This window comes from Ixodes scapularis, unplaced genomic scaffold, assembly GCF_016920785.2.
Source record: "Ixodes scapularis isolate PalLabHiFi unplaced genomic scaffold, ASM1692078v2 PGA_scaffold1__304_contigs__length_218370807, whole genome shotgun sequence".
Classification (NCBI taxonomy): domain Eukaryota; kingdom Metazoa; phylum Arthropoda; class Arachnida; order Ixodida; family Ixodidae; genus Ixodes; species Ixodes scapularis.
Genome location: NW_024609846.1, coordinates 103,738,523 through 103,755,685, shown reverse-complemented (window position 1 = coordinate 103,755,685; position 17,163 = coordinate 103,738,523). Strand labels below are relative to the sequence as shown.

Genomic DNA, 17,163 nt, shown 5'->3' with positions numbered 1-17,163 from the left:
CTTTGTTTTGAAATTCAGTATGTTGCTGATTATGACATTACAAAACAGTTGTGACCCTGAAAACTCACCAGGCATAAATCAAAGAGGAATTTTGGCATATTCACACGAGGCAGAAGACTAATGATAACGGTAGACCTGATGATGGACAGTATGCAATGGTTATGACACAAGACTCTAAACAGGATATACGAGAGAACACAAAAACAGTTTAACACAGCTACACATGCTTGAAACGGGGGACTATGAATAGTGATTCTGGTGTGCAATGAACTGTAAATATTATGGCGAGAGAACCTGCCTTTCAATGCAGTTTTCACTCATTCTCAGTTTTTTATGTGCGCTTATCTCTCCATTGGCAGCAGTGGGCCGCGGGCTGGGCGTCCCTGCAAAGACTGCCGTTGTCTGCGGGCCGGCTAAAAGGCCTAGGCAGGTTGGCCAGAAGGCCTATGTGGGCCGGCCAAAAGCCCTAGGTGGGCCAGCCGGAAGGCCTAGGCAGGCCGGGGTTTGGAGACCCTTGGTTTAAGGCTTCACCAGCTCGCCCCCCTTCTTAGCTTTTTGTCACTTAACAAGTCTTAATTCTTTCTGAAGACAACAGAAGTGAAGAAATGATACCTAAAGCCTGATCTCTCCTATTTTAGCTGTAGTATGATGCTCAGAAAATAATGTACAATCATTGCTTAAATCTTCATTTAGTTTTCTATATTTTTTTTGTTTTTTTTATTTTGACAGCACAATCTTTAAAATACATTATCGCTTTATTTTTGACTTTACGTCGACTCAGAAATGCAGTCTACATTACCTTTTAGGTATACATTGAAAATGTCAGCCAACCATCTTGCAACTGGGGCTTAGAGTGTTCCTAAACTGGATGAGCTACATAGCCTTTTGATTCTCTGTTACAAAAGTTTTCATTAGTAATTGCATTTGAATAGCATTTGGAGCAGGTTGGATCATGTTTCGAAAAAGCTAATGTAGCACCAAAAAGCCAAGGATAAGGTAGAAGAATCGAACTTGCTTCATCCACATTTTCCACTTCGCTTTCGTCTGTTCCAGTTTTTGGATTAAACAAATCTGCAGCTTTTCAATACTGTGCACAAAGAAGTGGCAGTGTTAGCTGTTGTTGTGCATAGTAACACCCACTTTTATACATATCCACTCTCCATTTATACTCAATCACACACAACACAGCCTTGTGGTCACTCAAATATGGTTGAAAGAAACACAGTGCATGCATGAGTAAGCATCCCTGCGTAAGACTAAATCGAGGCAGGCATTGCGACGAGTGGTTACATCTGATAATACATGCAAATTGAGTTCCATGGTGAGAAATGTGTGGTGGCGTCCCCTACCGACCGTAGAGAAGACTGTTGCCTGGCAAGAGTTGCCAAGTACACATGCTTTGTTGTCACGGGGCGGTGCATGCACAAGTGCATGTGAGACAGAGTTTTCTTCCTGGCGCAATGCCGACACCGCAAATGCAGCTGGGAAGTCTCTATAACAGCTATTGCTGGTTCAAGTGGCCTCTTTAGTCTTAATTAGATACACTAACCATTGCTGGGAGGGTTCTTTCAGTGGAGCTCAGCTGACTGGATACTCACCCTGCATTTCCCTGAACTGAGTTGAAATCTGACAAGGGATGTATCTTTTTATATGCAACCAGTCGAGTCATTTCTAAAGTGACCTGGTCTGCTTATCCCGCAATAGTTCAGGAATGTTTTGGAATAGAAATTTCTCGATCTCTCAACGACTGCAAAACCCAGGGATGCTCCAGCCAGCGGGCAATTGGCCTTTTTGTCGGCACCACAGCCTGTATAATACCTCTTCTTTTTGGAGGCACAACTTTGCCTTATTAGTTAAGCACTAGTGTTGAGTTTGTATCATCTGTATTCTTTTCATTCGTAATAAAATTGTACATTTGCAAATGCAGTTTGTGTGAGTGCTGCTGTCCCTGTTCACTGAGGCAGAGTGAATTTTTGTATTGTCACTTGTTATTTGATAGGGTTGGAAACCCTAAGACTGGGAGTAAGACCAGCTTGTCTGCAGACTTTTTATAGTTTCGGTGGTTTGATAGTTTCGCATTGTGGTGAAGGAACCATGCTGTTGCAATTGCTTCCGCTAATTTTGCTCCGTTAAAAGTGAAGCCTGTTGTGTATGGGTAATACGAATGGAAAGGTTGATATCTGACCTTTGTCTGCAACATGTTTTTGTTCCTTATGTGAAATATCAGAGGGACAGGCACATGAAAGTAGCATTTGAAATGAAGTACATTTAGCAAGTGTTCTAAAAAAACCAAGAAATATAAGAACAGTGCTTTTTGTTTTCTACTGCGGAGAGACACATTCGTCGTGGTAAAGCTGATGATTCCCATGTAGTTGATCATTGCTTGGCTATACTCAGGTGCATTGTAGGTGTTGCTACCATAGATAGGTATACAGTTCAGCACTGTTAGTGCAAAATACCACACAATCAGCTAATCAATACATCGTCCACAAGGAGATTTATTGATTGTAGGAGCTGACTGTGGCGTAGACTTTCTATTTTCTCGGGAGGGGGGCGGGGGCAGGGGTGCAGGCTGAGAAGTTCTCCTGGGGGGGGGGGGGGGTTGCTGTGTGTTACCTCGTCGCCAGAAGGAGATTGAAGCTAATGAAAGCAAGCCGAGACTCCATTTCCTCTGGTGAGATCCGGGGGGGGGGGGGGGGCAGATCTCACCAGGAAGGGCACAAGCCCCGATGCCCTCCCGAAGTCTACGCCTATGGGAGCTGAACAGATACAACCAATCAAGACAGCAGAAGGTTTGAAACTGATTTATGATGGCTGGGCTCGCGCAGCCTGAGCCTGCCGCTCGCTTCGTCATCGATGCTGGTTTTTCTTTTTTTATATTGTGACCGGAGTTTAGTGTGAGGGTCACTAAAAGTGTAACAAGTGCAATTGATTGGTTTGAAAAGTAAAAGGTATATATCAGTAGAGCGAAAAATTCCTAGGACGCCTAAGCCCTTCTTACGAGTTGTGAATGCGAAAGCATTCTCGGCGCCAAGAGCAGCAGAAGCGGCTGCAGCGCCGGCATGGGGTGCACCACGCAGACCACCTTGCCGTGTATTTCGAGACTTGACAATGATAGTGGATGTCGCCTACACGCAGCTCATTCCTACAAGCAGTGCGAACCTTGCAAGTTTCATGACGGCTTTCGTGACGAAGCTTTGCGTTGCTGTGCTTTTCTTTGTGTTTTTTTATTTCCGAGGCGCATCCTTTTTGACTTTGAGCAGCCACACCAGATTCTGTGACAAAGCATCCGATATAACGCGTTGCAGCCAATTTAGGTGCCGTTTTTTGCGGTTACGGGTTTTTATGTCTCATTTTTACGTGGCTACAGACACCGCGGCTTCACTCCATGGGATAGTTAATGCTTTCGCATTAAAACAAAAATGATCGCCGGTGTTTTCAACTTGTCTCTTAGAATCGAAAGGCTCTCATCAAAACTACTAGTGCAGTGAAACCTGAGCGTTAAAATTTTGTGCCTGCCAATACTTTTCGAAATTAAATGCAAAAATGTGCTGACATTAGTATATGTGCACTAACAGTGTTGCGCTGTGTACTTCCAGCACATTGTAACATTAAAAAAAAAAAGAATGTAGAAGGCATGATGGAGTTGCTTGTTTGGCAAATATATACATTTGTCACAAGCTGTTGTGTGGGGAAATCTTTTCAATTCTTAATTCATGCAATGATTGCTATGCTGTTTCTTTTATCCTTTTGCTATGATTGTATGTGTTATCTATATCCTTGTGTGAAACAGTGAGCAATAGTCAGTGCCATAGCTATGTTTTCCATTTAGGTAGGGCATGGAGGGCAGACATTTGATATGACCCATACACTAACTGGTGTTTCTACGCTCATTTTGTGCCACTTTCCTTGAGCTATGAGAATTTATTTCTCATACTTTTTATCACACTCAAGAAAACTTGTGACACCAGCAAGCAGTAATGAGAACTAACCTGCGAAGTGTGCTCGACAGACTCTATTGTCTGCTTTGCACAATTTCAACCTGCTTCCATTATGGTGTCAGGAAGTTAAATGTTCTTTTGAATGTAGTTTCAGCTTTATATCTTTCAGGAAAGATTTTCATGACTTGATGTGTTTTTTCATCCAAACCACCCAGCAGATAAATTTAGAGCTTAATACTTTGTTTGACTGTGAGTGCTAGCATAGCAGAACTACTAGAGCAAGCTGTGAGATTTCCACGTCCCTGCCAAGCATGCACGCTCATGCAGTGCAAACATCAATCAGAGCAACATGTTTTTGTTTGCAGCTTCATCTTCACTTCTACCTAAAATGAAACACAATATGAGACATCCCTTTCTCAGCATCTTTTTTGTATGAAAATTCATTATTGAATTGGTGCCTGTTATAGTCCACGAAAAATTTAAGGGGTGATGTGGGGCTTTAAAGTAATTTTATTTATAAAAAGAATACTTACCATATTATACACTGGTATAACACATCTCGCACCTATTCCAAATATGCAATCACATATTGAATATCTTTATTAGAACCCGAGTTATGGGAGATCGGTCTAATTTGGGATTATTTCATTTGTTACGGGTCGTTAAAGAAAAAATATTCGTAAATTATCAAACTTTTTAATGCAACTGCATTCACAAAGGTGTAATTTGTGTGGTGATGCTATTTTAGATCTTAACTGAGAGGGTTATGTTACTTAAAAATGATTGTAATTATAGTGTAAAAGAGATGCTCTCTCATTATTTAAGAAAGTAATTAATTGAATAGAACTTTAAGTTGGAAGACTATAAAAATAGCATCACCGCATAGCTCCATGCTTTCCGGTTAAAATAGCACCAAACGTGTTAATATTGTCCTTGACAAACTTCAGAAAATGCCTGTAAGGTATTGGTACTTGTGAAAAAGGTGTGAAGAGAGAAAAGAAAAACCCTTAAAGTATGTGTATTCCTATTGAATGTTCATAGAAATTAAGACTTCATATTTTTCTTTTATATTTAAAAATTGGATAGAGCAGTAATATTTTGCACAGAGCTGGGTGGGTATGTCTAAATACTAGAAAAGCCATTTTCTCAAAAGTGAATTTTCTTCAACTTCTTTACCATTTAAAGACCAGCCTCCCCCCTTAATAATGAAACTGGTCGAAAGTAAAGTAAGAACCACAAGTTGCAGTTAACTCATTAGTGCTTTCACAGCTAAATGCCCGTATTAAAAAAAATTATTTGGATGTCAGCCTTTATTTGCATTGGACAGCACAAGTGCCCCACCCCTGCCCGTTTCAATCTGAATGAGCATGGCATAAGGGTGCATTTGTCATTTGTGTATCAGTACTGTGTGATATATGTGAAGATCCCCAGGCCAGCAGTCTTATTGCAGTGGCTAAATTTCTCCTCTACAGTGGAAACCAGTGTCGCCATACCTCAAAGACAGACCGACCTTATGCTGCCTAAACACTAAAGTCTAACTTGCTTTCTTTTTTGACAGCACAAGTGCTGCTAATGTGCATGATCATCCGTGGAAACTTGTAGTAAATGTTTTTTATCTGCAATGTTCACTTCTTTTAGGCTGGAGAGGCTTTGGAAGGACGAACAGCTACTGCAAGGGGAGAAGGCGCAGTTCTGGATGGCAGCAGCGAGGTTCTGCAAAACACGTGCCATTGTCGCGGGAGTCCTCATCTGCATCGGCATGACATTCCAGTTCCTTGGCCCTGTGAGTACATGCATCTTTTATGAGGTAACGGAAGTTCGGTTTCAAACAAACACAGGAAGTTCTGATTTTCATAACCTAACCTTCCTCTGTAATGTTGGTAATGACTGAATGCTCTCATAGCTGTTACGACATCATAGAGAAACCCTATTTTCTTTATATGTCAGAACATTAGTGGCGTTCATGTGAGGCATGAAACAAAAACTTTTTGAGATAACAATTTTTATTTTTCTCGGTTGTACAAGGCTACACAGATACTACGCATGAAGTAGTCGGACTTCTGTTCTCGAAAAGCAGTTTGAAATGTGTAGAAGTGGCAATATTTTAAGAAATGGAGAAAGTGCTGACACCCTGTGTGTGTGCAGCAGTTTCATGATTATTGTAATTGTTTCATGTCTCAAGTTAATCAGGTATTGAATCTGTGAAAGGCAGACATCTGGCCTTGCCTCATTTCCCTTATAATGTGCTCATAGTTCCAAATAGTACTTTTTTACGGCGGAGCTGTTAAGGGCTAGGTTCCCCAGGATCGTGTCCGGTACCAAACAAATGTCAACACAAGCCTACACAAACCTCTGGACAGCTACCTCCATCTATAAGCGATGGCGGCAACCAGACAACCAGTCTGGTTGCCGCCGTCGCTCATAGATAGCGGCAACCTTTTCAGCTATCATAGAAGAATGGATAGTTGGGCGAGTTGGTGGGAATTCATTGTAGGAAACAGCGCGTAAAACAGACGAGGACAAAGAAGCACACGTGATGAGCACAGCGCTCGTCACGTGTTTCTTCTTCGTCCTCATCTGTTTTGCCGTGCTGTTTCCTACACTCTTATAAGTTTCGGTTTGGACTCACGATGGGTCGGCCGCATGCCCTTCCTTCGGGGAAAGAAGACGAGGTGCGGAAGGAGTGGCGACGTACGCAGTAACGGGAATGGGTCCGCAACCGCCGCGAAGCCGCTGTCGCCTCAAGTTCTACTGTGTCGAGCGCTTCAGATTTTGAGCGCTTCAGATTCCCGCCGAGAACAGAAGCTACAGCTCCGCTGCTCTTCCTTCTTCACCAGAGTGAAAAGGCTGAAAGTTTTTTCTCTTAAAATCATTATGAAAAACTTCCAGCCCCTCCACTCTGGTGAAGAAGGAAGACCAGCGAAGCTGTACTATGGTATAGACACGCACCTCAAGGACGACTTCTTAGATGACCTCGAGGACGACGCCTAGAGTACGACGCCCAGGACTACCTTAGGGACGACGCCTAGGACGACGCCTAGGACGACCTCAGAGTCGACGTCTAGGAGGCCTCAAGGACGACTTCTAGGACAAACTCTTGGACGACGTCTAGGACGACCTCAAGGACGACTTCTAAGACGATCTCAAGGACGACTTCTAGGACGACCTCGAGGACAACTTATAGGACGACGCTTAGAGAAATTCAGCCTTTCCATTCTGGTGAAAGCCAGAGTGGAAAGGCTGGAAAGGTTGCTGCCACCTATGAGTGATGGCAGCAACCAGACAACTGGCAAGCTGGTTGCCGCCATTGCTCATAGATGGCGGTAGCTGTCCAGAGTTTTGTGTCGGCATTTATTTGGTGACGGACACGAAACTGGGGAAACTAGCCCTTAACAGCTCTGCTGTAAAAATTTACACGTGGACATATCGAGCTAAAATTTTCCTTTCCGACAGTCAGTTTCGTATCTTGAAAGGCAATTGTCTCCATACAAAAATTACCTAGAAGAGACACCTTCTAATTTTAAACAGCCAATTGCCATTAAAAATTCAGCGAGTTCATTCAGCAGGGGTCTCAAACCTATTTGGGTGTGGAGCCGTATAGCCCACCCTCGAAAGGCTGAGGACCAACAATAACCAAAAAGAGGGGGAGGCAAAAAAAGAAAATGACTAAGGGGGGAAAAAAAATGTAGTGGCTTTACGTTTTAAAATAGTTGAGTCTCACAGTAGCACAATTGAGATATCCTAGAGAAGGGACCTCGTGCACTCTGCTGTTCATAAACTGGCCATTTTAATGGTGACATCTTTATATTTGATTTCTTTATGTGACTATCTTGGCTTCTTCCTAATGTGATAATGGTCGCTCAATTCTTTTTCTGGAAACAATCTTCATGCAGCAGTCTTTGGTTTGTCTGACAATTTTTATAGTAGCATTATAACACAATTCTTGAATTTTAATGGTAGTTCTCGACTGCTAGAAACCCGAGCTCATAGCTTTATCATTGGACGTTGCTTCTGCTTGGTAAGAGTTAGTGCAGCTGAGGTGAATGTGCACATACACTTGATTGACAAAAAGAAATTTAAGTTTCAAAGAATACCTGCTACTTCTCGCACATCCTAAAAGGAGAGCGTTATTGCGCAAATGGACATGAAACTCTTATGCGACAATACAATGCACATATTCAGTTGAGGGCTAATTTCCTTTAAGCTTCATAAATGCCAGCACTGGACGGTTTTGCTAAAGAGTCCGTCTTTCTAATTTTGCTTTACGTTTCCTTAGGTTCTTTTCTGTTTTTCTTTTTTCGTCTCTTTCTACGTTAAAGCCATCGGGCTGTTTATTTTTATTATGGCTTTGTTTTGTATGTTTTCGACTCTTTGTCAGTCACTTTGTTGCTTACAAGCATCCGTCGTCTGCTGTATTACGCCTGTACTCTTGATTTTATTTCTTTGTACGCCAAAGCAGTTGTGTCGTCTGCAACTTCTAAAAATAATTTCCCTGAATACTTATGCTTTTGCTTGCGATGGATGTGCATTTTCACATTCAACTCAGTTTAAACTTGGGTAAACTGAAAACTGCCATATTTACAGATTAGTCCATTGTTTTGTTTTCATCTTTTTGCCAGCCCCACAAAAACAAATAAGATTGTGTGTAATGGCCATAAAACAATGCAAATAAATTAACCATGCACTTCAGAGGCCTCGAGTTCTTCTCCTTTTCTAAAGCGCAGCTCTTAAGTGCCCGTTTCCGGCTTCAGCGGCGTCGCTGTCGGCGTAACTACGCGTTGCATTATGGGAAATGTCCCACAATGCAATGCGAGGGTCTCACTCGTGACCTGCGCGTTGCATTATGAGACATTTCCCATAGTGACATCACGGTCGCTCATGAAGGTCACGACCTTCACGTGACCTTCACATCTTGAGGCCTTCACGAGTGATGTCACGAGGGGGGAGGCAGGGAGGGGAAGGAGGAGGGCTGGGGAATGAGAGGATAGAAAAGGGGGAGAGGAAAAGGAAGGGGAGAAGGAGAGGAGGAGGAAAGGGGAGGGGACAAGGAGGAGAGGGTACGGAGAAGGAGGGGCATACTCTCCTCTGTTCCCTCCCCTCCTCCTCCTCAAGAGCTGCGCTCTAATCAAGCATTAGAGGGAGTTATAAACATCTTTAATTTTTTCTTTACTACACTGCTGGTGTTGCTTTCGTTCTTTCTTTCTTTCCTCCCTAAAACACTGACCGTCCCCGGTTCATTCTCAACGCTTTCGTTCTACGCTACTCAAGCAAAATGTTCGGGCTGCTTTTTTGTTTTGTAGCATAAGCTACACTGGCCGAGGTTGAGCAGTTTCGTGTGGCTCTTGGAGAGCCGTGCTGCGCATGCGCGAGGAGCAGTGACGGAACGGGCAGGACTGGTATGGCACCTAGGTCAGTCCCCGATGCACGCGCTGCGTGCATGCACCCGCTCGAGATCATGGCTCGCGCTGTCCAGTTGTTCTGGGCGGCAGCTTGGTTGCTTGATGCATAACAACATGGCGCACAGCTGGCCAAACCAACAACGGGCATCTGGCACGCCCCAGCGGAGGACTTAGGATTAATTTAGACCACCTGGGGATCTTTTGACGTGCAACCGAAAGCTTGGTTACACGGCGCCTCCTCCGCAATAAGAAGAGCGGAGAAGCTCAACTCTTCGGGTCCCGAAGTTGTCACATAATGCGTATACTGTGTGTGTGTCATTTAAGCAGCAGTAAGCATGATAATCAAGCTAATCCTAGACAACCAGGAAAGCTAAGAATAACCAGCTGAACCTAAGCTTGCGCTACGTATATCCTGGCATAGCCGAGCTAAGCCACTGTTTGGTTTTTTGTTTTGTCATTTTGCTGTTGCACAAGCACAGCAATGGTTGTTGTCACCATCAGAGAATTTTGCTAGGTGACTTATGTCGTCTGTAAACTTCTTTTTATTTGCGGTCACCTTTTAACCAATAGCTTTAAGGAGCTCGTGTCACAGAAAAGCCGGTGTCGGCGTCGATGTCGGTGGGACCAGAAAATGCTGATTGGTCGATAAGTAATTTATTTGCCTAAAAGAAAGGATTCGAAGAATTTTAGACAGAGTTGTATCAAACCCACGACCCTTCAGTTACGAGCCAGACACGCTACCAGCTAGGCCATGCAGACACGCTTGCACAGCTTGGAAAGGAGCGGGGGTTTATATTTAGCTATTGCGTTCCACTTTTAAAAGGCGAAGCTTAAGCGTCCTCCTCTAATTTTTGTTTTTGGTTTGGTATGGAACCTCTAAAATGCCTCTTCTGTTTTCAGTGGTGCTTTATTCTGACTGCTGCAATGTTTGTAAAGTGTTTGTACACTTTACAAGCACCCTGGCTTGCGATATCTTGCACCGATGCGCTCAGGTTCTTTTTTTCTGCATGTTTAGCTGCCAGCGTGGCAAGCATGTGCTGGTTTTTTGTCGTGTGCTGGACAGTTACATTTTGCATACAATTTTGGTAACAGTTGGTGACGTAGCAGAGTGGCATAGTTTCGGTTTCGATCGAACAGCCGTTGTCTCCACTCACGCGACAAGCACGTGCAACTGGAAGCCTGCCGAAGTTGCGCTCACCTGCATGCAAACATGATTACACTACAGAGGTACCAGCCGGGACGCTTGCAATCCATTGTTTTACGTTCGCTTACTTTTGAAAAAAATCTGGCACGTTGGGAACCGGTAAAACGGTGGCAAGTGCTGTTTTGGAATTGCTCGGCAATGCCTACAGCACTGTGCACTTGTGGGATATCTCAGCAGTAAAAACGCAAACAGCGAGTTCCGTCACAGCACGTCACATCACAACAAAACATAACACAAAGTGCCCTTCGTTTGTCCAGCACTTAAAATGAATATTGTTACTTTTCTAAAAACGCTCCAAAGGTCACTTTTGCTGCTCCGAAACACTGTTTTGGGTGCTCCGAAAGGTGCTTCAAAATGGCTTAGGCCAATCAAATCACTGCAATAGGTTTTTGGAAAAGTTCCGAGTAATGGCGAAGCTATATCATATTTGGTGGGACTGTCGTACAGGTAAGTAACGTGAGAGAAAGTTAAGAAGCAAAAAAAATGAACAAAACAATGCTGAATAAAAAAAAGAAAAAATAGTAAGAGCAGAACTACGTATCGAGCGTAAATTAACCGGCGGTATGAGAACTGCCACGGCAGATCATACAATCTACCGTGGCAGTTCCTGCTATAGCTGTTGCTGCTGCGCAGTAGGTTCGTCATGGCATGTTGTGCTGTGCTGTGTGACCACATGTCAGACATTAGTCCCACATTGATAATGAAAAAACTACTTACTACTCTAATAATAAACAAAATATGCTCGTGGTCACCAACGAATTGGAATAGTCCTAGGTTTCAAGTACAGTGAAACCCGTTTAGAACGAACCCACGTATCGCGAATTATTGTCACTATTGAACTCGCAGAAAATTTAAATAAAAATGGACGTAAAAAGTACTTTTTATAGCAAACAACATATTGGCTATATCAAACTTTTTCTCCCCAATGAGATTTCTAAAAACGCGCAAAAAATTGTCTTCTAGCCTGTCCGTTCTTCCAAAAAAAAGGAGGAAAGAAAGAAAATTCCAAAAGCTCAAGTTGCAAACATAACTGAGCGAGGAGAAGTGAGATTCAGAAGGGGAGAAAGCTAAAAAAAAATACACTCTGCATGCAAGTAGAAAAAAAACGAACATTTCATCCCAAAACGATTGCTCACGAAGAGATGCGATTCAGGAGAGATAAGCTGAAAAAACAAACTCTGCACACATGACAAAAAAAAAAAAAGAAAAATCCTTTTAGGGCGTTGGAAAGTCAAATTGAATGTTAGCGGACATACTACTACAATCCCTTTTTCTGTATGATACCGTGTAGTGTCACGCATGTGTTCCGAAATTGTTTGTATCTGAGTGGCAATAATGATTGGAGTGGTGTGCTGGTGTATATTTGATTTTTTGGTCTAGTGTATTTTTATTTTACGCTGTTTTTCAGCCAAGGTGTGTATGGGAACTATGGCCTCGTCAAGCTGCAGTAGCAGCTTTTTGCCCTCTTTTCCACCTTTTTTCGTTTTGTAATGAAAAAAGGAAATAAAGTTTATTATTATTATTATTATTATTATTATTATTATTATTATTATTATTATTATTATTGATTGTAAACTCGTCTTTTTTGCAATATGCTGATGATATTAAGATATTTAAGGAGATTAGAACTATCTCAGATTGCAAGTTTCTACAAGAGGACATAAACTCATTTAGCAAATGGTGTTCACTGAGCGGTCTCCTACTAAACAGCTCGAAAACCAAGGTCATGTCCTATAGTCGCAAAACGCAAACGACGTGTTTCCCTTACAGTGTTCGCTCAGACGTATTGTGCCGTTCTAGTGAAGTGCGGGACTTGGGAGTGCTTTTTGACTCCTCCTTGAGAATTGATAGCCATGTGGCTCGTATAAGTACCTGCGCCTTGCGCGCGCTCGGTATCGTTTGTCGAACGACTAGAGTATTTAAAAACCCCACTACGTTTGTAACCCTGTACCGCTCTTTGACAAAGTTTCAACTCGAATATGCATCTCCTGTATGAAATGGCAGTTGTAAAACTACCCTCCTAAGGCTGGAGCGAGTGCAAAACAAATTTTTATCTATTTATCGATATCGATATCTGCGAGATGGAACATCTCTATCAAAGGGTAACAATGTATTGGACGTCCTACAAATGAACAGCTTATATCACCGTCGAGAAAAGGCAGATCTGGTTTTCCTTTTCAAAGTCCTTCATGGTATGGCCGACTGTTCAGAACTGCTCTCACAGATATCTTTGCGAGTTCCTCGGAGAGCGACCCGTTTGACAACGTCTTTTTACTCTCCTCGAACGTTAAATATCTTGGACCCGATGTTTCGTATGTGTCGGGCATATAATGGCATTGGAAGTGATCTTGATATTTTTTGTGTGACTGAATTTGTCAGATCTCTCAGATTCTTGTATGGGTCTCTCTGAACCTGTCGGTGATTGTGATGTTATTATATATTATTTTAAGAAGGTATATCCGTTGTTGTGGTAGTCTTCCTACTCTGCGTTCGGACCCTGTGTTCCGTTCTTTCCTTGTTGTGTATATTGTATCCTTGTGTCAGCATGCGTTATATGTATCATATCTTTTACTCAATGTTTTGAGTTTTTTTTATGTTTTTTTTCTACTTTTTTGTAGTGTGTAAGTTTCGGTGTGCCAGCACCAAGACCGCATGGTCGTTCCTGGACACCTAATAAAAATTATTCTTGATTCTTGATTCTTGATTATTATTATTATTACAAGGCAGAAGCAAAGAGATGAGAAAGAAAGGGAAGCTCTCGCCTTGCAACGAACGCATCATGGAAGTTCGTTGTCAATGTTTTTTGCTATATCGAATTATTTGCTATATCGAACTGATTGTAGTGTTTCCTGCTGTTCGTTATAAACGGGTTTGACTGTAGTCGACCACAAAGGATATTAGCGACGAAGAAACCCTCACTTGAAGGTGCCTATGTTTTAGGATCCTTTCCATGCATGCTCGTGGTTTCTGGGAAAAGTTCCCTAGTTCAAAAGACTCTGTCTTTCCAACCCCCTCAGTTTTGTCATGCTCACCAGGGATCGGTGGCCAATCAGGATCGGGCGTTTGTTCTCCTGTTCGAGGATCCAAGGGAAATAAAATGTAAGGGGAGAGTATGGGCATTTTTCTCTCGGTCATTACACTTGCCTGTGAATGTCACGCAAGCGTCGCGGAACCACAGTTTCCACAGATTTCACAAGGTGAATTTGACTACTGAAATACATGTTGGAGGAAAGTTTCAGCACACTAGGCAGAAAAATTGGGGGATTATTTGATGGTACACTAGTGAAAAGGAATGTTTAATGCACAGTTTGTGTATCCTGCATTTAAATGAAGGTCTGTCTAAGTTGTCACCCTTTTTGTTGCAGCATATAGTTAGTTATCTGACAAGTATTGCGTTGAGGGTGACGAGCAATGTGTTGATGCACCACAGCCCGGGGCATTTGGGGTGAAAGCTCGCGTTGCAGATCCCAGGGATCCTGGGCTCAATTCACACCCCTACCCGTTTCGATCTGGATAAGCATCGTACCGGCGTGCAGTTGTGTATTACTGCCTCACAATGCTTATCATCTCTTACATAACCTGACCCCGCTCTCCGTGCTTGGACACTGCAAGAAAGTTTTCTGAAATTTTTGTCTTCTTCATGCTTATGGCATAGATAAACTAAGCTGGAAGACCTTAGGCTAGCAGTGGTATCGCACTGGCTAAATTTCTCATCTACAGCGTAAACCACTGTCACCACACCTCAAGGCAGACGGGCCTCACATTGTCTAAACACTAATATCTCATTTGGTTTGGTACGTTTGCCAGGGACCTCCTCTCTCTCAGCGATATAACGCCAGGACATGTGCTGTTCCTCTGCAGGCTGTGCTGCTCCGGGAGATCCTGTCTTTCCTCGAGGATAGTGAGTCTAGCACCAGCACTGGGGTGCTTCTGGCCTGCTGCCTGATTGGCACCCAGCTTGTGCGATCGGGCTGTCTCAGCATGTCCTGGATCATCGGTGCCCACACTGGTGAGGCCGTTTACAGTTTCGGGTTGCTGCTGTTCGCCTGCTGCATCATTTTTGTGTTGGGTATTTCCCTTCGCATTCCTACGCAAGTATACATTGCATCACTGCCTCGGGCATTTTGTATGTTCGAAGTAAATGTCTCCAGTTTCACAAATCTGACCCAATTTGTAGGTATGAAGTATTTTACAAGCCCAACGAAATTCGATAGAACTTAAACTGCTGTATGTCTTTATTCTCCCAAAAGAAACATTTTGTCACTTTTTTTACTTGGGTAATTTTTCATTTAGTATTGGGCATTGAGCCATGTTTGAAGTGACACGCAGAGATAAAAATGAAGGCTCCCGTACGATTGCTGATAAATTCAGGATAACAGATTGGGTGCCTCCTGCAGCCACTTTTGGCACAAGCAGGCAGTATTACTATTGCCTCTATACACCTTTCCAAGAAATACTTGACCCCAGGTGCAAGAAACAGTTTTCAAGCCCAGTCACTGGGTTTGAGGCCAGACTCTCACCGACGTCCCTGCTAACCCTAACCGAGTGGACTGTAATTTCGATAAGCGCAGCCTGCGTAGGCGCAGTTTTAAACACCGCTGGCGGCTAAATTCTTGTCTTTTCCGCTGTATCATGCGTTTTATGGTGTATGTATTTTCCCGAGTACATTGAGAAAGCATTGTACCACATTTGAAAAAAAACAAAAAAACTGTAAACTATTTTTGTTGGGTATGTGTGCGACAGAACGAATGCGACTGGAATGTTAGTTATCGTTTTGTTTCATTACGATAAGTTTTGACGGCGCCGCCCGATTAGCCGCGTGTTAAACAACAAAGCGCTTAGCTGTTGAAAATAATTTTCAACCGAAGATAGTTGAAAGGCATGCATTTTTCACGTCACAAATAACGTGTTTACTGATGGACAGGACACGGACATACAATTTAGCAAGTGTTAACATTCAAACAATATATTGTACATACCACACGATGCAGTGTTATCTGAAAAAGAATTTATTTGAAAAAGATCTCAAATTACACAGTCGCAGTCGACGACAGTCACGTCTTGACGATCGGACGGAATCCAAGATGACTTCGTTTTGGGGTACGTTTTGGGGAGAACTTCCTTTTTTCACACCAGCACCACGACAAAGGAGCGGGCGCGACTGACTCCAACCTGAACAACTATTTTTGGCTATGACAAAGAAGGACTACACGCGGATTATCTTTGGGAGGGGGAGAACAGTTGTCGTTTGCAAAATCGTGTCGAGGGCCATTCAACACCCTTCCCCTCTTTCATTTGCCATGAATGTCGAGCAGGAACGCTTGAATGGCAGGCGCTTACCAGTCCTATTTCTCACGGTGAAAGATAACACAGAAAGTGTATGCAGCACGCATCAGAAAAATTAAGTGGAAACTTTCATGAGGGGCCAGAAAGCATTGAATGCAAAACCGCAAAACATAGCTATAGAATCTCGCTGAGTGGGTTTCCACAGTCCAAGAAAGTGGCAGAAAATTTCTAGCTGATAGGGGGCGCGAGAGTGTCGCCAGCGGCATCAGCATCAGCAACATGGTGGCAGCCTGGGAGCGTTTTTGGGAAAGGTGTATAGGCTGCTAGAGGCTGTGGGCTTATTATGCACGACATGCTCCGAGCAAGAATTGCGCCCCACCGTGCCAGGACGGTCTGTTCACGGTAAAGTAGGTTTGGTGCAAATCTCAGCTCGAAAACTTGAAAACTGCAGACAAGGCCAGACCTGGGAGATTTCTGCTCAACAAAGGGAGCATGAAGAGCAAGTTGCTGGCGGAAAGCCGGGCAATCCTTTTCTCGTTTATAAAACTTTTTCGTTAGGACATCATTAAGACCGTCATGTGACACGACCGAGCCTGAAGGGACTGTTTGCTGAAGCAATATATTTATTTTGTTTTCTGTTTTGCTACGTCCGAGGTTTGCGGCCCCATCGCGCACTACCCCAGGCGAGCCCCACTGAGCAGGATCATTAATTCGCTACGGGATAACTGATTCTTTGCATGTGAATAAGGCGGCTTGACCGTCTGTGGAGGGGAAAATGCGCGGTGAAGGAAAAGGAGCGTGAGCCTCATGAATTCTTTCTTTGTAAAGAACCATCACTTGAAGACAAAGGCTGACACATGCTTCGTGCTTCACGAACATGATAGGTTTATCCCGACATAAGTTATAGCCAAAGGGAAAAGATAATTTCTTGGTCCCTCTAAGGGTGAAGAAGGAACTAGAAGAGCATTATAAACAGCATCTTTAATCACTGCAACATCAACAATATTAAAAAAAAAGGGAAAAAAAAAGACGAAAGCTTATTTTTTACGGTGTGTAAAATGGAATCTTAATGGTAAGAGTAACCACTTTGTTTTCTTTGTTTCAGCAATTAGACTCCAGGGCGCGATCCAACTTCTGTTGTACAGGAGAATGTTGAAGGTTCGCATTGAGGACAAGCACTCCGGACAGGTAAGTTGGTCTTCACTGTTATTAGGCTTCGCTTGCCACCATACACTCTTGGTACTATGTAAGATTTGTGTTAATACACATATTTGGAGAAATCTTCAGAGAAATCTGTTTTAGGCAAAAGAGGATACATTCAATTAAATATAGC

At 43.0% G+C, this 17,163-nt stretch overlaps 1 protein-coding gene across 3 annotated transcripts in view; it reads left to right on the top strand.

Annotated features, from left to right (window-relative positions):
- LOC8036206 (multidrug resistance-associated protein 5) overlaps positions 1-17,163 on the top strand; it is a 127,602-nt gene that overhangs the window by 34,921 nt on the left and 75,518 nt on the right. For all 3 annotated transcript variants that reach the window (XM_029991964.4, XM_029991963.4, XM_029991965.4), the window contains 3 exons: positions 5,580-5,724; positions 14,406-14,553; positions 16,936-17,018. In XM_029991964.4, the coding sequence (XP_029847824.3) occupies positions 5,580-5,724; positions 14,406-14,553; positions 16,936-17,018 (376 nt within the window). The remainder of the gene's footprint in view (positions 1-5,579; positions 5,725-14,405; positions 14,554-16,935; positions 17,019-17,163) is intronic.